This window comes from Haliotis cracherodii, unplaced genomic scaffold (assembly GCF_022045235.1).
Source record: "Haliotis cracherodii isolate W230 unplaced genomic scaffold, xgHalCrac1.p SCAF_12, whole genome shotgun sequence".
Lineage (NCBI taxonomy): Eukaryota > Metazoa > Mollusca > Gastropoda > Lepetellida > Haliotidae > Haliotis > Haliotis cracherodii.
In genome coordinates this window covers 33,547,056-33,564,245 of record NW_027266267.1, presented here as the reverse complement: position 1 = coordinate 33,564,245, position 17,190 = coordinate 33,547,056, and the positions used below count along the sequence as shown (strand labels likewise).

The 17,190-nt window shown below is 41.6% G+C and overlaps 1 protein-coding gene across 1 annotated transcript; it reads right to left on the bottom strand.

Annotated features, from left to right (window-relative positions):
* Nucleotides 1-303: 303 nt before the first annotated feature.
* On the bottom strand, nt 304-17,190 carry LOC139457798 (arylsulfatase B-like). The gene is made up of 14 exons (XM_071239144.1): nt 17,054-17,190; nt 16,028-16,139; nt 15,181-15,232; nt 14,541-14,644; nt 13,535-13,641; nt 10,141-10,205; nt 8,633-8,734; nt 6,568-6,631; nt 5,870-5,967; nt 5,535-5,671; nt 4,493-4,551; nt 3,151-3,274; nt 1,942-2,084; nt 304-1,435 (listed from the first exon to the last, which is right to left on the bottom strand). The coding sequence occupies exons 1-14, from the start codon at nt 17,157-17,159 to the stop codon at nt 1,263-1,265; spliced, it is 1,446 nt and encodes a 481-aa protein (XP_071095245.1). The 5' UTR covers nt 17,160-17,190; the 3' UTR covers nt 304-1,262.

Here is a 17,190-nt window from a genome sequence, read left to right as displayed (position 1 = left end):
AGTCGCCATATAGTGGGAATACTGTGAGTAGATAATTATCTCCACCCAAACACACCACTTAGCCACGCAATCAGCTGCCTCCAATTCACCCAGCCTGACTAACCGAGTTCCTTCTTAGACACGGATGATTTGCTGGGGACTTGTGCTCACCCAGAGGTCTATGAATGGATCAACAGCTACACACACTCACTATGAAATTACTTGCCACGCATACTTGGAATATTGTAGTAACCGCAAATCTGCATTTTACAATTGCAACTCCACATATTATTATTTCAAAAGACCTCCAAACAATGACTCTTCTATAAACATTTATTTTCTCGGTAAGGTCGAATCAGTTGTTTCAATCAGAGGTGGATCTTGTGATTTGAAACTTCTGATTGACCAATCATGGTAGAATATTTCATCAAGCCTCTGAAATTGAAAGTTGCAAAATATCCCTATGAAGCAAATGGTTTGATTGGCTATATGAATCTAGCCATATCCACAAATATAGTAAGTACACAGCTTCCCGTCTTCATCTCTAACGCCATCCCGGGGTTCACACTCCCCCAAATTGGTTGGGATCCCCCTTCGGATCTTCAGGGGGGAAGTTGGCGGGGACCATATGTTTTTTTATACTCCAACATCCGGGCACGTAACGTAAATTGGAAACCCCTGGTTGATTCCGGGTTAGAATTAGCCCGTAACAACCTCTGCTGGTCGTAAGAGGTCACGGGTGGTCAAGCTTGGAGACTTGTTAGCTGATGTGTCATTGCACCCCGACAACGTTTGTCACGACTGTAAATGCAAAAAAAATACAACAAACCAGCTTGCCAAGCCTTAAGCTGAAGCCAACTCGATACATGTCATCCACCCCCTCTTAGACATGCCTAGGTTGCTGGGAATCTGATCTCACCCAGAAGTCCAGATATGGATCAACAGCTATACCCACATTAGTAAAATACTTGCCAGTATACTTTGAATACTATTAGTGTAGAAACCGCAAACCTGCATCTTGCAACTTACAACTGCGCATATTATTAGTTATAAAGGTCTATCTGCAATGACTTTTCTATAAATGTTAACAGCCGTCAAATCGGCTGTTTCAGTCAGAAGTGGTTATTGTGATTTGATACTTCTGACTGACAAATCTAAAATTTTCCAAATCATGGAAGAGTACGTCATCAAGCTTCTGAATTTGAAAGTTGCAATATTTTGATTGAATACACATACAGCCCTATGCATAAATACATAAAGTACACATCATCCCGTCTTCATCTCTAACACCATCCCGGGGTCCACACTCCCCCAAAATGGCTGGGATTCCCCTTCGGATCTTCAGGGGGGAAGTTGGCGGGGACCATTTGTTTTTTATACTCCAACATCCGGGCACGTAACGTTTTCACGACATCTGGCATTTGATTGGCTAGATTTTGCTTTTCGAGAGGATCAGCTGAAAGGAGAGTGCAAATAATGAACGTAGTAGTAGTAGTAGTAGTAGTAGTAGTAGTAGTAGTAGTAGTAGTATTTTCTCTTATGAACATTGGTGGCGGTGCGGTAGCCTAGTGGTTAAAGCGTTATCGCGTCACGCCGAAGACACGGATTCGATTCCCAACATGGGTACAGTGTGTGAAACCTGGTGTCTCCCGCCGTGATATTGCTTGAACATTGCTAAAAGTGGCGCAACTAACTCACTCACTCTCACAAATGTCGGAATGCGTCTGTTGCTTTGATGTGTTTCTTGGTTAATCAGCACCATACTGGTACGCGACGGACTGTCGCACGCTTGCACACACGCACACACAGTCACACATATTAAAAACCATCTTGAAACCTTTATCTAGTCCCGAATTGGCTATTAAAAGGCCGACGTCATATAGCTGACTATTGCTGAGCGCGGCATTAAACAACAAAGGAAACATCCAGGATACATCTTGTGTGACAACCTTTGCAATATACCTGTCAAGTTAAACAGCCACACCAGTTCGTGTTCAGCATTATATATGAAGTCTTCTAGAGGCGTGTCCTGCGTTTCATTCATAGGAAGGTACCAGTTGTCGTACAGCCCTGGGTATCCGTCGACCAACTTCATGTCTCCGACCCTGAAACACATGTGGATTTAAATAATGGCTTTGCGTCATTATGGACAGCGAGACCCCGTCCATATTGTATGACGTACAATAGAGCACGCCCTTTCTACAAGACTCTAAGGAACGTCATACGACTCCAAGAGTCAAAATTTGACGCAACCTGTGACCAAAATATTGGTGCAGTGTTCTTCCAGGTGAAGATTTGTCTTGCCTTTGCATGTGTTTGTGATGGGTGGGGCAGGAAATGCTCACCTCTAGGCGAACGCCTCTTATCATCACTTATTGATGGTAATCCATAAAAACATACTCATGATATAGTCGGAATCGTAAAACGGACTCTTTCAGCAGAGATTTCTTATGAGTATGGAAATGGTTTTGTTGCGTTTTATTATTGCACCAACTCATGGGTACACAGTCGTGACACTTGCATCCAGTATGCACATGCACGTTCCCAACACTATCATAACGTGTCCTGATATACAGGTTTCGGGACTAGTAGGGTCTGGACCATCGAGGTTCCTGGCAAGGTACTGACGTGCATGATATCAGAGGCCTTAAGTTTCCGGACTGATCCGAACGAGAAACTGACATGTTCTGTTGTTTAATGGTTGACGCCGAACGTCATATTCCAGCTATATGACGATGGTCTGTAAACTGGAATCGGAACCAGGCAAACCAATGGTCAATAGCATGAACATAGATCCACTGCGTCAAGGTACGACGACATCCAAGTTACCTCGTTCGACCACCAGGTCCGTTAAGACTCCTCTTATGACCATAGGTTGCTGGGTACCTAATTTGAACCAGAATTCCAATGCGTGTGTTTGAACCCACGTACCCGATGGCTGAACGTCCTGTGATATATTTGGAATACTTTAACATATTATAACCCACACGGATGTGCTAGACCCCATGTACCCGATGGCTGAACGTCCTGTGATATAATTGGAATACTGTTACATATTATAACCCCAACGGCTGTGATTGATCCCATGTACCTGATGGCTGAACGTCCTGTGATAGGATTGGAATACTGTTACATATTATAACCCCCACGGGTGTGCTTGATCCCATGTACCTGATGGCTGCACGTCCCGTGACGGGGTAGAAGAAGTCGTCTAGGTTGTATATAAACTCAGTCCTCTGAGAAGGAAGACCCATACGTATAGATTCCCACTGACTTACTCCATCTATAGATGCATCTGAAATAACAGTGAATATACAGTAGGTTGCGCCTGTGGCTGCAATAACAGCAAATGGCGCTGTAGCTTCTTTCAGTGACTTACTCCATCTATAGATGCATCTGCAATAACAGTGGATGTACAGTAGGTTGCGCCTGTGGCTGCAATAACAGTAATTGGTACAGTAGCTGCTATCACTGGCTAACTCCATCTATAAGTGCATCTGCAATAACAGTAAACTGTACTGTAAACTTGGTGAGTGTGCGTGAGTACTGATTAACGCTGCAGTGTGAAAGTGTGATCTATTCCAACGACATCACAGCGGCTGTGATGGGTCTGAACCAGCCAAGCCCGTATTTCACTGTCGAGCAACGGCACATGTCGTTAGGGCACAATGACAGACAATCATGGTCACACATGGTCACACATGGTCACACATTGCCACCACCCCATCCTCAATAATCCGCGGGTACGACAAGCATTGGGTGAGGGTGGGGCGGGTTTCTGCCCCGTAGTGAAAGAAGAGTTCCACCAAACAACGCCCAATCAGCAGGACAGTGTAAACCACCTGTTCAGACGGACTCACCGGTTTCACACCACACATGTCAATTCGCTGTATACGTGCAACACACTGGGACGCGTCGTTACAGCCTATTGCACCTCAACTCAGTGTGACCTTGAGACATCGTCATGAGGGAGCAAATACATATAACTTGTATCTGTCATCTCTGATGGTTTATTCCGGCACCCAAACTTGGCATCCAGTAATATTTTCTTATTGGCTATAATTGTGACCCACCTGGAGAAAAGGGACCCCATGGGTGCCAGGATACAGTTGTGATTTGACGTCATATGAAAGACGTTTGACGTCAACTTACTTCCATAAAAATCTCCATGTGTGCAGACTGTTCCACAATATTGTAAAAATATTCTGCTCGTCAGTTCGTAACGTAATTGTGAGGTGAGGTGAAATTGGGTTTAACGTCGCGTCCAAGATTATTGCACTTATATAGCGACGTGCACGTACGTGTGTGAGTGTGTGTTAGTGTTTTTTGTGTACTAGTCCGGACTGCTGCCGATTTATAGTGCTAGCCCACTGAGATACCATGCCGCACCAGTCCTTGTTTTAGCCTCTTAACTCCGAGCGCCAGACAGGGTAACAACAAGTACCATCTTTCAACGTCTTTTGGTATGAATATAACACTAGCATATATTTACATACAAACATGTTATACAGACCTGGCTTCCCTCCCGCTGCAGCTAAGATAGTTGGAACATAGTCGACAGCGTGGAAGAACCTGGAACAATGGTTATACAAAACTGAGCATCATCCTCGGTGCTCCAGGGTAGTGTAACTCCATGATTATTTTAAATATACTGGACCCATTCGCTACCGTACAGTCCGTTTGAACCATATCCTTATGACGCAGAAATCCTTAGTTAATGATAAGGAAGGAAGCTTTGTTTGCGAATCGGCCAGGGTATTTATCATAATAAAATGGAAAACATAATACCCTGGATAATCGAGGATGAGGTGCACTTGTGTTTTTAATTTTTTGCAATTTCATTTTTAAAGTGGTAAAGTTTATATTGGCCGTCAGTTTACATATAATATACGCATAATTGAAAGGGTTATCAAATCTGAAGATAGCATATCTCTATATTCAAAACACAGTGAGCGTATTTCCTAAATAACTATATTTGTTTGTTTCTTGTTTAACGCCGCAATCATCAATATTCCAACCATAATACAGTGGTCTGTATATAATCGAGTCTGGACCAGGCAATCCAGTGATTGACATCATGAGCATCGATATACGCAATTTGGATACAATGACATGCCTCAACCAAGTCAGCGAACCTGACCACCCGATCCCGTTAGTCGCCTTTTACGACAAGCATAGTCACCTTTTACGGCAAGCATGGGTTGCTGAAGACCTATTCTACGGGTCGTTGAAGTATAGAGTAAAGATCCCCTTAGTCGCCTCTTACGACAAGTATGGGTTGTTGCATACCAGTTCTACCCCGGATCTTTAGGTATTTACGGGGGTAACTATATCCCAATGAGCCTCCACGTGAAAACACTGGCCTGAGGCTTTCAACAGTATTTCAGTTATAAACTGTATACAGTCACGGCGTGTCAGCCCGAATTGATGCTGGTCTCTGACGTGTACCATTTTCGACTAATAAAGAATCATATTCAGGCAGTTCGAACCCACGGTCATCAGATCCCGGCACGACTAAGGGAACGAATCTCATGACATCAGTGATAAACGCTTACCCATCGTACGTGTATCCGGTGCGTCTTATACCAACCCCATGGGCAAATGACGTCACCCTCGTGCCCCCCTCCCACACCGTGTGTTTGCCGCCACGGAGAGGCCAGTTGTTACCATAGGCAACCAGTTCGCCACCATTCTGTGACAATCATGGGGAAAAGCAGAATAAATAAGAAAACTATATAATTATGGAAGGAGAATACTCTAAATATTCATTTAGATATCGTTTGAAAGAATATCGAACTATTTTTTGTTTGCATAGGTAATTTCAAATCAATGGAACTGTTTGGTTTAATAAGCGTTAGTGGATACATCTGAATGGGGAAAATGTACATACATCAGCAGTAAAAAAGATGAGTGTGTTATCAAACACTTTCTGTTCCTGTAGAGCCCGCGTGACGCTACCGATAGCATCGTCAAGGGCTGTCACCATTCCTGAAATACAGCGTAACAAGGGTCTTACACAGGTCTCCTAAAATACAGAGCTTCGAAGGGAGGTAACTGAAGTGACTGCGATGTCGGCCATATTTGATTGGCGAAGGTCAAGATCTAGTCCTGCACCATGACCGTGGAATATATTTATTTTATGAAAAAATAATAATCTAGAAATGCATACAAAAGCAAGTCTAGCCAGCTCAAGCTAGCTCTATTAATCAGCATAGGGAATTTTTTTATTTTTAGAGTCAAGAAGGATATTGTGTAATATAAGATTTCAGAGACTAAATGTTAGTCTAGTCAAGATCGTCTGTCTCCAAGTACACACACGACCTTGAACCCCATTTCATCTCACCTCACCTGGTCACGAGGGACTTGACTAAAACGTACATGCAATAATTAGTGTACTTGCTGAACGAAATTTAGGAATGTTACGCCGGTTCGAACAGTATTTCAGATACATCATGGCGTATCAGCTTCATGTGGGAGAAGAAGAAATTTACTGACATTCTCAGGATCACAGTTGAACATAACCTCTGACCTCTTTGTTGCTAGGGGACACAACTCTGGGTGACTGACGCGTGATTTGGGTATCCTTACCACAAAATTTCCGACGACCGATGTTTACAACGTTTGGATACATGTCTTCATACTGCTTTGGTACCTGGAAATAATACACATCATATCAACCAGCTGTAGACGTACATGTGTTGTTAGGGAGCTGGTGTAAGAATTACATCTGTCACTGCGTGCTATAATTACTAGAGCGGACTAGGCAAACCAGTGTTTGATATCCATATTCTCCAACATATTGCAGTACCATTCCATATTCTCCAACATATTACAGTACCATTCCATATTTTCCAACATATTACAGTACCATTCCATATTCTCCAACATATTACAATACCATTCCATATTCTCCAACATACTGCAATAGTATTCCATAATTTCAAACATCAAAAGCCATGATTATACCACTGTCTATATAACACCATCTACTAACTGTTCCACTTTGAAATAGGCCTCTCTGAAATATCAATATCAATTTGCAAACATACAGATCCTAGATCCATACATTTTGCGTTTCTAGAAAGTCCTTTTGATTTGTTTTTAAAACAGATCCTCCTCCTTGACCAGCTGTGCACATATAATCTAACAATCACGACTGCTACACAGTAGATCAGGTAACGTTCTCGTTTAATGTTGACTACGTGTTACCACTGTGCACTAGGTAAGCGTGTATGAACGCTGCAAATTCGTTCATGAGATTGTGCTTTTTAATTAAAATAGTACACAAAATAAATATATTTTTGAAAAGAGAGCCAAGGCTCTGTAGCTGACCTGAATTATGAAGTAATAATTTGATAACACTTCAACCTTATTTTGGTACAATGGATAGAACTGTCATTGAACCGCCCAAATTTTTGTTATGGTGTCTTTCGTTGCCCTATACGGTGTCATTAGGTTAGCAGAGAATTATTTGACGTCATCCTATATTATGTTCTATGACGTTGCCATTTGTAAATCAGTTACCTCCGTTGTAAGCCTTTTCTCTTTACATATTGTATTAATAAAGTCACGAACGTGGTTTCTTTGAAAATTAATGTCTTTGTTCATCACAATTAATTTTGTATTAAAACACAAAACAGTGTCGAATGGCGAATTTCTGTATCAGAATTATCACGTGAAATATGTGAGGTTGGTGTTGGAAAATCCAAAATGTCTGTTATTGACTATATACGGACTCATATTAGGTCCGTCACATCCATCTTGGATTTTTACTGATGATATACGGCCTCATAAAGGGTTAGTCTGATTGGTCAATCTCACTTTGAGGCATAATGATACATCATATTGCTTGACGAGGGCCCATTATCCCGCCCGTTGTTAGGTGACGTCATGTTGATGTTAAATAGTGACGTCATCTGGTTTGTTCCATGAAGTTTTTACATTTGTAAAAGCGGGTCAGTGATATTCGTTGTGTGTTGATTACACTAAATGTTTTAAAAGCGATATTTTTGTTTATTTTTATTTGATGATTTCTATCCATTTTATCTATAACAACGCTTTTTGTCAGGCCAATATCATTTGCAGAAGTCCTCTGTCTTTTCAGCTGCCCTCCTTCATCGGGCAGTTAATGGAAGAACTGATAATGCCCTGAAAAATAGCGTTGCCCTTATAATAGTGAGTAAAGGAAAAATGGTGCAAATGATTATGTAAAAAAGAAAGAAAAGTAGTTTTGCACCATCACTTAGGACAACGATGGTGAGTGCAAATAGTGATGCCACAAACAAAATTGGATCTTCTTATGGTTATTACACTTATACAATGACGTAGCCTGTAATGGGATGACCTCAGATTTTTGCTGTGCAACCTTATATTGCTGATATCTTCAAATCTAAACATATTAATATATCAAATACTGGATTCTCTTAAAGGTGTTGGTTTTCATTTTGCTTTGATAACTACATCAGCATGCAAGAGTCGTTGATTGTAGAGAGGTGCTTATTTGATCTGCTACACCAAAATCTATACTATACCTAATATGTAGGGTGTTGCTACACCTACCTCTATACTTTACCTGCATGTACTATGTGGGGTGCTGCTACACCTACCTCTATACTTTACCTTCATGTACTATGTGGGATACTGCTACACCTACCTCTATAGGGGCGTGAACGGACTGGAAGGGCAGGTATATAAAGAATGGCTTGGACTTGTCATGGTTGTTTATGATATCTACAGCCTCCTTGGCAAACCGGAACTGAAACACAAACAGAAATCAGTACCCTGTCGGAAAGATGCAACATGATACTATATCATACATAACATTTTTCAGTGGCATTTAGAAGTTGGTGTGATGATGTAAGACAAGTTCTATGGATGAACAACTTCTTTATTACAATAAGTGCGACGTTTTCTATCCATAGAAAGAAGTTGTTCATCCATAGAACTTGTCTTACTTTATATCATACACAATTATACTACATCATATTTCATTATACCACATACAACTGCGATATATTGCATCATACTGCATTAAACCACACCATATTGCATCATACCACTTCATACTTCATCGTACTTCACAATACTGCATTATGCCATATCACGGTACATCATACTGCAATGTACTACATCATATTGCATCATACCACACCATACTGCATTGTAACAGACCATGCTGCATTATACTACATTATACATAATACTGCATTATACCACATCATGCTGCATTATATTATACCACATCATAACGTATTATACTACATGATACTTAATACTGCATTATACCACATCATGCTGCATTATATAATACCAAATCATAATGTTTTATACTACATGATACTTAATACTGCATTATACCAAATCATGCTGCATTATATTATGCCACATCATAACGTATTATACTACATGATACATAATACTGCATTATACCACATCATGCTGCATTATATTATACCACATCATAACGTATTATACTATATGATACATAATACTGCATTATACTACATCATGCTGCATTATATTATACCACATCATAACGTATTATACTACATGATACTTAATACTGTAATATACCACAACATTCTGCATTATATTATACCACATCATAACGTATTGTGCTACATTATATTTGATACTGCATAATATTGCATTATACCACACCATACTGCATTGTACCACACCATGCTGCATTATACCACATCCATACCAAACTGCATTGTTCGACATAATTATTAATACTGCATTATACCACATCATGCTGCATTATACCACAGCATATCGTATTATTCCACATCATATTGCATTCTAATACACCCTTCTTGCATTATACTACCTAACACTACCTCATACCACACCATACTGCATTATACTACATGATAATACACCAGAATACCTTATACTACGCGATAATGCAGAATGTTAACATTAGACTATATGTGAGTCTGGAAGAGAGTTAACATAGACTATATGTGAGTCTAGAAGTGTTAACATAGATTATATGTGAGTCTAGAAGTGTTAACATGAGACTATATGTGAGTCTAGAAGTGTTTACATGAGACTATATGTGAATCTAGAAGAGGGTTAATGTGAGACTATATGTGAGTCCAGAAGTGTTAACATGAGACTATATGTGAGTCCTGAATTAATGTATTCTATACGTACGGCTGAGTACTCCCCTGTTGCGTTGCGCACGACGTCGGTATTATCTCGGTAGTCCAAGTATCCACCTGTAGTGGTCAAGTAAAGGTATCTTACAAAAGACTTCCTTGGAACATTTGGAACGAATTGTGTTATAACGATACAGGAAGCCATGATACTTAAAACAGGTACGGAAAAGTGACATGTTATTGTTCTGTGCGTAATTATTAACTTAACTTAGAACAGTGTAGAACATACATGATATGTTGCCAGTGAGTGCGCGAGTGAGTGAGTGAGTGAGTGAGTAAGTGAGTGAGTGAGTGAGTGAGTGAGTGAGTGAGTGAGTGAAGTTTGTATCGATTACGTCGTTTCAGCTTCGTGTTTGCATTATGTTGACCGCCTGATTGATACAGTTTTTTTTGTCTGCAAAATCAAGAATCGTGATCAAGATTAATCTGGGATTCGAACCTGCGCCTACGGCGCCGTGTACCACTAGGCCACACGCGGGACCCTATTTACTGAATCTGGATATCAGACCGTATAATAACCCTCATGTGAATAAAGACAATGTATTTGCTATTACAACCAGCCAGCGACTGCTGACACCTTCGTGAATCAATGGACCGAGTGATGCTTGCAGCAATATTCAAGCAATATCATGGCCGGGGACACCAGATATGGACTTCAAACATTGTAGCCATGTGGATAATCGAAACATGGCATTCGCTTTACCACCAGACTGTCTCGACACTCCTCAGTGTATTGTACACTGTACGTAACACATTAGAGTCGCCCAATTCGGTCCTGTCCACTGTTATGTGGTGAGGTGAGGTGAAACGTGGCTTAACGTCGAGTTCAGGTATATTTCACTCGCAAAGCGACAAGCATGCACGTGTGTGTGGCTGCTTGTACAAGTCCGGTCTGAGGCCGGTTTTATAATACTAGCCCACTGAGATACAATGAGAATACCCCACTCAGACACAGTATACTACCTGTAACTCGGACAATTCAATCCCCTTGTTTTTATCGTCAGGCAGGGCGAGAGGAAGGACCATCTTAAAACGCCTTTTAGTTTGACGCGATCAGGGGTTCGAACCACCCACTCTCCGGGTAGACTCATCCTCTACATCACATCACGTACGAGGGTTGGCTTAACGGTTCTTAGCCTCACTCTGATGGACCTCGTTGATTGATTTGGATGTCGTTGTTTATCAATATAATCCCCTCCGAGGTCCATACCCTTCTGCCAAAGATGCTGGAGTGCCTGGATCGAGCTGCATGTGTGTTATGTCCTCTACTGCAGAAATGGCGTCATCATCATTAATTGTGTTTAATGCTTGCCAGACAGTTCTTTCTCCAAGTTTGGGAAGAGGTGGACGTCTGACAGTGCCAGATCTGATGAATACGAAGTTCAATGGGTTTAAAGCAACAGTAAACTGAGCTGTGCCCAGGTGCATTGTCGTAGTGGAACAACATACCTTCAATGAGACGGCGCTTGTACACACAGTTGCCAAAGCAGATTAGCATAATTTGTCCACCTTTAGTGCGGTAGTCCACCAGAAAATAGGAGCCATCACCTTGCCTTCTGATTGAACAGACTTTGCCTTTTTCTATTTTGACTGTTGCTTAGCCTCTGGCTGATAGTTGTGAACCCAAGACCCATCATCCATTGTCAAAAAATCGTTCAACATAATCAGCTGGGTCTGATTCCAAACAACCTGAATTCTTCAGAGAGATGATGAACCTGGAGCGTTTCTGATCAGGACTCGGATACCTTTGATCCCAGCGGGCTGAAAACTTTTTCATGCCCACTTCATTCCTCAGAGGGTTTTCACCTCTCTCGTGAGAGATGTCTATTGTATTGGCTATGTCCTACTGCATAGGCTATGTCCTACTGTATTGGCTATGTCCTACTGTATTGGCTATGTCCAAACACTTCTGCCAACGACGTTAGTGTGCCTGGACCCCACTGGTGTAGATGGTTTCCCCCTGGCGATGTAAAACGTCCCCCACAGCAGACATATCGACATCATCATTTGCAGAATGTTCACAGCTCTCTCATGAGTGATGCCTACTGTATTGGCTGTGTGATGTGTGTTTAGTCTTCCATCACCCATGATCTATCATGCACACTATCCCAAAAAAACAGGTAGAGGGAATATAGAGGGAATCATTTAAGACATATCTTCTGATATGTATGGTTTGGGAAGTCTAGAGTGAACCTCTATTCGTCAGAAAACATAATGATATAATGACAGTCGATTATCCGAGGGGTTGATGTTCACTACACCATTGTCATCTAATTCAAATAGCGTACAACACCGCTTACACGTGCTGCCCGAGGTCACGTGCTTCATATCTGACTCACTGTTGTGTTTGGGTGCTCTTCGAAATATTTCTCGCTACATTAATCAGTTTCTTCCAATGCCAGGCACTGATGTACTTCCCTGTAGTTTCACCCCAAAACCTTATATCCCCTACTTTTTTAGTATTGCATATTTTATCATAAGTTTCCTTAGTGGTGGCAGCTGAAGGTCTTTCTGGTCTCATCTTCGAGGCTCGGCGCCAACGGGAGAACACGAATCAACCGACGTGCAGGAGAAAGAACGGCTCCTTGTTAAAGTCAGGAGACTGTACCGTTTGGCGACAGAGAATAGAACTGGTTGTCATTGACGGAAATCCCCGCGTTACTTTGACGTCGTCTAACGTCCCGCATTGTTACCGTCCTTGACAGTAGTTATCATGTGAACTCACATATCGTCCTGGGTGTAATCTGCGAAATCGACCATTTTACCCCTAGTGCTGTGTGGGATCAGTGTATTGAAACTTGGTGGTCAAGAGTGTGTTTATCGGAGGTTATACCTCGCCAAATGAATACAATTTCGTAATACAACATTTGCATCAACATGTGGCCTGCCTTTTTATCATTTTGATAAACTGCTCGCTATACTTTCTCTGACTATTGTCAGTTTACCCAGCGCAAATATTGGGATAAATCCCAAGGTTGTTTGTTTGTCTGCCTGTTCGTTCGTTTGTTGTTTGTTTGTTTGTTTGTTTGTTTGTTTGTTTGTTTGTTGTTAATCGCCGCACTCAGCAAATGTTCAAGCTATATGACGGCGGTCTGTAAATAATGTTTGGACCAGACACTCCAGTGATTGATATCATGAGCATGGCTCTACGCAATTGTGATGCAATGACATGCATCAGCCATGTCAGCAGCCTGACCACCCGATCATGTTAGTCGCCTCTTGCGACAAGCATGGGTTCCTGACGACCAATTCTCTTCACGGGATTGTCCCAAGCATGAGTGGCACTCACGTTTCATAAATCCGTCACTCCGTATTTTCAACATGTTTACAATTAAGGACTTGGTTTATTAAATTCTCAAACCGACTTGGCAGTCTGGTGACCCGCCTACCGGTTTTGTGTGTGTAGTAGTCCTCAGAACCCTGGTAGTAGCCAAAGTAGGAGTCGAACCCTCGGTATGTCGGCGTGCAGTTCCAGTTGCAGAAACCAAGGTGCCACCTACATGCAGGCAAAAACAGCAATGTTTGATAAACAGCATATTATATATATCCAGGCAGCTGTCAAAGTGATGTGGTTAACAGCTGATGCATTATCATTGACACAATTAATTTCCAGTGTTGACTATATTTAACTGTAATGCATATTTCGATGGTCCCGATCAAAGTGTTCGTAGGTATTTCACAGTCGTACATCTGTTAAAGTATAGAGTTACGATATTTGTATGTCTGTAAAGTTTAGAGTATCTATACTTGTTAGTCTTCAACAATCTTCGACATTCATGTTGACTGTTAGATTATAGAGTTACAATAGCTGCAGGTCTTCGACATTCGTATGACTGTGAAAGTATGGAGTTACAATAGTGTAGGTCTTCCACATTCGTATGACTGTTAGAGTATAGAGTTACAATAGTTGTAGGTCTTCGACATTCGTATGACTGTTAAAGTATAGAGTTACAATAGTTGTAGGTCTTCGATATTTGTATGACTGTTAGAGTATAGAGTTACAATAGTTGTAGGTCTTCGACATTCGTATGACTGTTAAAGTATAGAGTTACAATAGTTGTAGGTCTTCGATATTTGTATGACTGTTAGAGTATAGAGTTACAATAGTTGTAGGTCTTCGATATTTGTATGCCTGTTAAAGTATAGAGTTACAATAGTTGTAGGTCTTCGACATTCGTATAATTGTTAAAGTATAGATTAAAGATAGTCGCAGCTCTTCGAAGGTTTTTGGTGTTACAGCTTTGCGTTTGGCCGGCAGCGGAATTAGAGAACTATAATGTTGGTGATGAGTCTATGCTTGAAAACATCCGTTTCTATGGTTACATGTCCATGAGCCTGACTGCGGAGTTTCCAATGAAATACCGGACATTGCAAACTAGACCAATCGTTACGTACTTCCCAATAGCGTGGGTGGAATATCCAAGGTGCTTCAGGTACTGGGGCAGGAAGGTGAAGTTGAGGGGGACGCACACTGGCTGAGATCCCTCAATCACATAATGCTGAAATAAATCAAATGTGTCGTTTATATATTTTAATAACAACACGTCCCCAAAGAGTGATGGAGCGAATTAAATGCTGCTGTTGGCAATATTCCATTCATAGGGTTATTGGGGATGGAGGGTGGGTGGGGTGAGGGGAGGGGTTTGGGGGCACTATATTTTGGCTTCATACATTGTACCCATGAGTAAGGGATGCGGACACGGGTCCCCGACGTAACGAGTCAACGCTTTCAACACTAGGCAACTCTTATGCCCACGATTAGTAACACAATACATTTCTAAGTCGTTTCAGTCGTCTTGCTTATTGTTATCGCGGAGAAAAAATTCGGCCCCGACATTTTACCTAATTACGAACAGTTCTTACCTGTAATCAGCTGTTACTGTCACTCATTTACCTGCACTTAGCAGTGCTTATGATTTATGATTTCAGCAGTAACTTTTGAAAACCATCAGCACCTACCTTTAATCCGAGTATTTACCTCATATCAGTACCTACCTGTAATCACCAATCTTTATCTGTAATTAGTGGTCCTTACCTGTGTTCCGGCCTTGAAAGGGTAAATTCCTGTCATAAAAGCGGTTCTCGAGCTGCATAAAAAAGATAATTAGACGAATGAAACAGAAGGTAGTAACATCTTCAGGCTTAACATCTCAGTACTTTACGGGTTTGCATACACCACGTGCGTCCCCTGTCTCCGTGAATACATACAGCCGCTCTGCTTTATTATAGCGATGTGTGTCTATTTTGAGTAAGCTTATGAAATGAGGCTATATATAACTCATGGAGGTCAAATGATCCCTGCTCCGTGCTTGAAACTTGAGTGAACCCTACCCTTGACAGACATTGTGGTAGTATTTGTTTGTTTGTGTCTTTGTTTGTTGTTTAACGCCGCACTCAGCAATATTCCAGCTATATGACGGTGGTCTGTAAATAATCGAGTATGTAGATCAGGCAGTCAGATGGCCGTAGTATCTGTTGCCCATTGTCACACGAGAAACACGAGAAACACGAGACTAACATGTGGTAACTATCGACCTACGTTTTGTTTGTTTGTTTGTTGTTTAACGCCGCACTCAGCAATATTCCAGCTATATGACGGCGGTCTGTACATAATCCAGTGATTGATATCATGAGCATCGATCTACGTAACTGAGATTCGATGACATGCATACACCAAGTCAGCGAGCCTGACCACCCGATCCTAGTAGTCGCCTCTTACATGGTCTCTTACCCGCATCTTCGCGGATGCGTCGAACCACGTGCTCAAGTCTACGTAGTCCCCGCGAATGTCAAACATCCTTACAAGAAACAGTTAATGATTTTTCTATACAAGTGGATATAGACAGAATATAATGGACACAATAGGGCGTGCCGATACTCACGGGCTGCACACAGGCTGGACATAGGAGTGGTTGAAGATGACCCCGCTGTCTGCCAGGGCGTCGATGTTGGGAGTGATCATGCTGGGGTTGTGGAAGCCCACGTCGTTCCATCCTGCAGGGAAACACCAGTACATACATGGCGACTTCTACAGTTTGTTTAGGCTGTTGTTCGACGGGGAATGATACCGTCATTCACAAGAAGCAGACTTTTCTAACAGCTCGAGAGCATACTCAATAATGATACTGTGAATCATAAGAAGCAGACTTCTCTAACAGCTCGATAGCATACCCAATAATGATACTGTGAATCACAAGACGCAGACTTCCTATTCAAAAGCAAGATAACAAACCCCCAAATGATAACAGCTTATGATGCAGTCCCAAGGAAATCCATCGTTCATTTTATTACTATAGTTTGTCTGTCGCATTAATAGGCTTTTTCTGTTAAGTTAAGCATTTTCCTTATCTAATGAAGATGAGGATGAGGAAGCGATGTGATATCGCCGTATTGTGAAGAACATGTCGCCACTTATTAATAAACTGAGATAACAGCTGGTCCCACAATACAGGTCATACACTCGGCCATGTAAAGGTACGTTGTGCTTCACGCTATGCCTGCTCCCACTATAGGATAGCCATGGGAGGACAGCGTATATGTGACTAAATCGCTACTGGTAAAAGTAAGAATTCATTCTCTAAAGCATTGACATATTATTGGTCATCACAGTGGACGCGGGTATGTACAAAATCGTCCACATGTGGCATTAGCGTCACACATCTATGATATTAATAATTCTCAAACATATTTCCCTTGCGCTCTCAATCAGCGTCACGCATCCGTCAAAAGACACAATCATTGAAAATACTCAATCTGGCCGTCAACGTTTCTTAACTGGCCCGGAACGAGAATACGTATTTATATTCACGTGACTGGACCGCCCCTCAGATCTCTAAAGCGATGGCTTTGTTTGCTTTAGCGCCTGTATGTCATAAGTTAATGTACATTTCCTCAGAACGTGTGCTTACCTAAGTCATCAGCAACTATGAGAATGATATTAGGTTGACTTGCGCTGGCACTGCCTCCGACAAACACGCACAGCAACACAACCGCCAGCGAGGCTGTTGACTCCATCGTAGCTCGAGTGTTGTGTACTGTTTGTCAA